The 6,000-nt window shown below is 39.3% G+C and overlaps 1 protein-coding gene across 1 annotated transcript in view; it reads right to left on the bottom strand.

Moving 5' to 3' along the window:
• Positions 1–972: 972 nt before the first annotated feature.
• The window catches only part of LOC144791762 (uncharacterized), a 44,011-nt gene continuing 38,983 nt past the window's right edge, over positions 973–6,000 (bottom strand). Inside the window, exon 7 of the mRNA XM_078666529.1 lies at positions 973–2,912. Within this exon, the coding sequence (XP_078522655.1) occupies positions 1,425–2,912 (1,488 nt within the window). The 3' untranslated portion in view covers positions 973–1,424. The remainder of the gene's footprint in view (positions 2,913–6,000) is intronic.

The following is a 6,000-nucleotide window of genomic DNA, read 5'->3' as shown; positions in this document are numbered from 1 at the left end:
ACACTTGTAAGAGTGTGACTTATTAGTTATGCTGTTACTGTAATTAACAGCAGCAATGGGCAGTGCAAGCAGAAGTGGCCTGCTGACTAGACCTCTGGCACTTATATTTTTACAAAGTAAACACTGTTGGAGGTTAATTGATCTTGCACTTCAGCACTTTCCAGTTTTAATATATTTTACGTACCCTGTTGAGCTTTTCAGTAGAACGGCAAATTAGTTTGTTTTTTATTGTTGTATATTTTATTTTATTGTATGTATACTTTTAAGGTTGTTTGTCAACCGAAACAAAGTTTAATAAACTGAAATTGAACATCATTATTGCTCCCAATATTTTACAATTTAATTTTTAAGGATTTCCTTTGCTAATTATCAATATTTTTCCTTGTACATGTATGGTGAAAATGCTATAAAAGGACATAAAAGGCACATATTAGAAATTCAGGTCTAAATTCCTCGACCAGTGTAAACAAGAGTCTGCACAGGGAAGGATATTATATTATCATCACAGTCTGTCAGTTCTCACCCCGTAGACTGCAATAAGTAAACCTGTCTAAATTTCCTGGATAAAAGGCCCAGAAAAAATGCAAAACGTGCAGAATTCAATGTGTTAAAATTAATTGTGCATTTTATGTCTCATGTTCATGTTGAAAATTTAGAGCAGGAGGTATCTGCTTCACAATTGAGGAGTCAGTAACTGAACAATGTTTTGCGACCACGAAGCACTTATACAATCCTTTCCAACTCCTAAATAGAAGGGGATACCTTTCTCACACCCCTTCCTATTTGTAATTTTGAAATGGTCACAAGTGGCGTTTTACAAGTTGGGAAATCTTTTCTGATGCATAAAATGACATTGTATAATGTAAAAAGTCCTTTTGAGTTGATTCAACATCTGCTCCCAAGAACCACTATTTCACACACTTCTAGTAATATCCATCAATGTTTTACAAGACCATTGAAATAAAAAACTAATTCATGGTTTAAAAATAGGGGTATTTATTATTTTGTTACAAGTGATGGGCCTAAGAGTTTGTGGAACGCATTGTAAACATGATGTTGGTATTGTATCAACACACATCTCCATTTTAGACACTAGTTGTATTATTTTTCTGTATCTTGCTGGGTTGAACACGTTGCTTAACTGACAAAAACAACTCAAAGATGGTGTTGTTTATCGGCCTTCAGAAACATATATATCCTAATTGTGAGCCTAAGCATATGCGATCCCAAAAGCAAAGGTAAAATGAAATATTTTGATTAATCTTATTTTTAAAAACTTCAGCAGCTCAACTAAATTTGAGCACAACTGAGAAGACTCTTATTTTTCAAATGTCATTTTGTAGTGTCTCAAATAATGAGACTATGCAAACATGGATGTGCTGTATTTGGGGCACAACATTTTGTTCTCAATATGACAGTTTAATTTACTTAGGACCTGGAGCTACAGGAGCTGGAAGAGGCATTTCATTATCGTTTGATAACAAGGAATCAATGAGAGACACATAATTCTTGGCTTCTCCAGGGCAGAGATTCGATGCTGAAGATTTTTCAGGAAAAGGAAGAATAGTCGGCTCGCCAAATGGATTCTTTGGTACAGATGGCATTGGTTTTGGTTGCATTTTAGTTGGACCTGCTTTCTTGGGTAACCACGGACGAGCCACAGGCCTGACTTCACCTGCATGTCCTGGTTGATCTGGGAAGACTGGCAATACAACAGGCTTTCCTGCAGCAGAGGAATCATCCTTTCCAGAAGACTTGGCAGAACTGGAAGCGTCATCTATAGAGGGGAGAATTTTAACAACTCCAATAGTTTTAGGTGGTCCTGGGACATTTTGAGCATCAGGCGATGAGTGGTGGTGATGCTCATGCTCATGCAGATGTTGGTGGTGATGGTCATGTTCATGATCGTGTGTGTGGTTGTGATGATGATTGTGGTCATGGTGATGAGTGTGTTCATGGTGATGTGCATGGTCATGGTGATGTGGATGGTCATGGTGATGTGAACTGTCATGGTGATGCGTGTGGTTGTGAGCATGACCATGTTCATGGTCATGCGTGTTGTTGTGGTCATGCCCATGGTCATGTTGTTCATGACTGTGGTCATGGTGATGTGTATGTTGATGTGCATGCTCATGGTGATGTGCATGGTCATGGTGATGCGTGTGGTTGTGATCATGACCGTGGTCATGATGGTCATGACTGTGGCCATGGTGATGTGTGTGGTTATGATCATGACTGTGGTCATGTTGTTCATGGCTGTGGTCATGGTGATGTGTATGTTCATGGTGATGTGCATGGTCATGGTGATGTGCATGGTCATGGTGATGTGTATGGTCATGGTGATGCGTGTGGTTGTGATCATGACCGTGGTCATGTTGGTCATGACTGTGGCCATGGTGATGTGTGTGGTCATGATCATGACCGTGGTCATGTTGTTCATGGCTGTGGTCATGGTGATGTGCATGGTCATGGTGATGCGTGTGGTTGTGATCATCACCGTGGTCATGATGGTCATGACTGTGGCCATGGTGATGTGTGTGGTTATGATCATGACCGTGGTCATGTTGTTCATGGCTGTGGTCATGGTGATGTGTATGTTCATGGTGATGTGCATGCTCATGGTGATGTGCATGGTCATGGTGATGCGTGTGGTTGTGATCATGACCGTGGTCATGTTGGTCATGACCGTGGCCATGGTGATGTGTGTGGTCATGATCATGACCGTGGTCATGTTGTTCATGGCTGTGGTCATGGTGATGTGTGTTGTTATGATCATGTGCGTGGTCATGTCTGTGATCATGCTTGTGGCCATGGTCATGATGATGATGATGCTGTCCGTGAGAGTCCTTGTGATCATGATGATTATGCTCTTCTTCACTCTCTTTGTGTTTTTGCTCTTCAGTTACAGCAGCCTGAAAAGAGAACATTTTAATTTCAAACAAACATTTGATAAATACTACAACAATTAACTTCTTAACAAGTAAACAACTGAGTATTCCAGCTTTGTGTTAGTAGGGCACTATAACATTTATATAAATTGCACAAGCATATTTTGGTTGCTGGGCATGGTGGACATTAAAAAAATTCAATACAATTGGAATTGTGCTCAGGTGATTTGAGAAAGGTTAGGCAGAATGGTGCTCTTGCTGGTGAGACCTTCCCAATAGTGGTGAGAGTCATATCTAACCTGTTTCTTTCATATATTTTTTCCTCTTGAACACCAACATAACTGCATTGAAAATAGTCAGTCCACATGAAACTGGTCAGCATTGGCTCTATATGTTAAAGCCAAAATGCATCTTCTCACCCTCTGTCTCCTGATTACTTTAAAAATGTATGCTGAATGAAATACATCTTCATTGCCTAATTTTGTTAGCTTAGCCGCTTTGCAAAATCCAATTGCACAAAGATGCAGCTAACTATTGACTTGGGACTCCATTTCCCCAACACTAAGCATCCTCCCATTTAATCTTCTGATCGTAAAAAATAGATTACCTATAATTTAATATCTTGAATATAGTGAATAAGAACATGTGTCGAAGAGAAATATGCATCATTGATAAGATGGGAAAGGGAAAGAAGACTTGGGATTACATCTAATACACATGCAAACTTAATTCAATCAACTCTACTAAAGATGTTTACATTTTACGTGTTTATTGATTTCAGTGTCACCACAGATGAAGAATACCGCTGTCTTCTGATATTTCTGGACTTCTCAATTGCCTTCAACACCATCAACCATTCAAACCTCATCCGCACCTAGAGGTATCTAATGGGATTTACTGACAATGTCCCTTACTGGTTCTCATCCTATCTTTCCAATCAAAAGTAGTTTATTCACATGGGCACTTCTATGTTTCAAAACATTCCTATCATCTCTATCATCTGTGGAGTTCCACAGGGCTCCGTACTATTTACTGTCATCTTCAGAGTCTAAGTGGAGCCCCTTGGAGCTCTACTCACAGATAATAGCACCAAGATTCATAAATATGATGATACACAATGCTCCCAGCAAGTCTCCTCTGCTTCAGACAAACAGTTCCTCAAATACTGCCTACATCACTGCCTACACCCACCTGAAGTTCAGCTCAGCCAAGACAGAATTCCTGCTACTTGTCAAAAACAATAAGCAAGAAATAATACAAACCTGGTTTAATGACATGAACCTTGACAGCTTTGAACACCAAGTTTTACAGATTGGCCTGCCAAAAAAACAAAGATTGCCTTCTACCAGGTCTTTCTTCTAAATAAATGTAAACTGTTTCTTTCCGAAAAGATGCTTTGAGCTGCTGAACATAGCCATTAAGGCAAGCAACCTTGCTTATTTTGTGGGCAAGCTCACATACACTAGTGGCTCTCTGAAAAGCCAGGCCACCATCAGACTGGAAACTAAGAAGAATTAAAAAGAAAAAAAAACAAGGCATGTTGCCTTGTTTTTGTCTTTATTTTACACTTCTTAGTCCTCCATTTAGTATGCACCCACAATCTGAAACAACTTCTCTGTATCCATAAGGGACACCCAACATTGCCCCAATTAAGGAAAGAGTTGAAAACACTACATCACAATGAGGTAATAATGCAATAACCAGCTACATTCCGTATAACTCATTTGACCCTGTACATCACTCTGCTGCTTTTTGGCTGGGATCATGCTATACAAATTCCACAGACATAAATATAGTGTATGGAAACAGGTTGAAGTTAGAAAAGGATTAAATAAAATCATTTTAGAAAACAGGTTTTATTTTTCTGGAATTTCTTTCTCTCACTTCATGTGTGTGTGTGTATGTGTGTGTGTATATTATTATATTTGGCTATAGCACCGGAGTATTTATGGTTAGCTATGACTTTCCACTGAAAAAAGGTTTTTGAACCTTGGTGACAATTGACAAAACTGCATGTATTACCCAATGGTGTTTTCCACTGTGTAGTTATAGTCTGGTCAGACTTTCAATAAGAAGGGCATTTATATTTTTCTAATACCTTTGAGCTGTTTGACAAATCTTCACGAACTTAAAAATAATTGTTTATCCACCACGCCTACTTCCTATAAAGTCGGGGTGACCTATCTAGCAGGGGCCAAAAAAGTGTAGTCCTTAATCGCAATGTTCACATGCAACTTCCATAGGGATTTTTGGACAGTGATACAGAAAACAATTGCTAAACGGAATTAAACAAAATTTGACAGAAATTTTAAACTTGCTATAAATCTGTTCAGCCGTTTTTGAGAAATAATGATTAAAAACAGAGATATCTAGTGCTGCGGTACAACTGCGGGAGTCCAGCAGTACCGGAATTCAAAATAAAGCTTCCTTATTGGCTAGTCCCCCAGCACTGACACAGGTCTCACAGAGCTCTGATTGGATGGTTGGAACATGAAGAGAAATGTTGCAACCGCTATAATTTGAAAAACCATGTAACAGAGGAAGATTCCCTCACCCCCTAGACTCTGTGGCTGAGTCCCAAATTGAACCCCATTGGGGCGAAAATTGTTTTAAAAAATTTGGTAGTCACAGTCCAGCGGTACACCCATGGGAGCCAGGGTGGCTGCCTGTGGTCCTGCAAGAGTGTGGTGGTACTGGTGGAAAAAAAGCGAACGTGGGTTAGAAGTCCGTGGGGCATTATTGTAGTCTGCCCACTGGAGGTTGGCCCGCAGAGGGTTATACTTAACTGACCTAAGTATAACTTGCACTGCTAAGGTGCACAGCTTATGACCTCGCACATTACATCACTGATGACATCTGGAATCTATGGCTGTGTAATTTATATTTAGGTGGCTAATGTATAACTGTTTTTTTTATACTGCTTTTTATTACTAGAAAACCTAAGTATAACTACTTTAACCTTTGTGTTTTCACATTATGCTTGTCTTAAGTTCTTTTGACCAATCTCATTGTATCCTACATTAGCTATTTATTTTCTTCCCCTAACAGACCCTCCAATTTTCCCAGACCTGCTCAAAGCATTTTTGTTACTCAGCATTTACATCTGATATTG

The sequence above is a fragment of the Lissotriton helveticus genome, chromosome 11, assembly GCF_964261635.1.
Source record: "Lissotriton helveticus chromosome 11, aLisHel1.1, whole genome shotgun sequence".
Lineage (NCBI taxonomy): Eukaryota > Metazoa > Chordata > Amphibia > Caudata > Salamandridae > Lissotriton > Lissotriton helveticus.
This window is presented reverse-complemented; position numbering and strand designations above follow the sequence as displayed.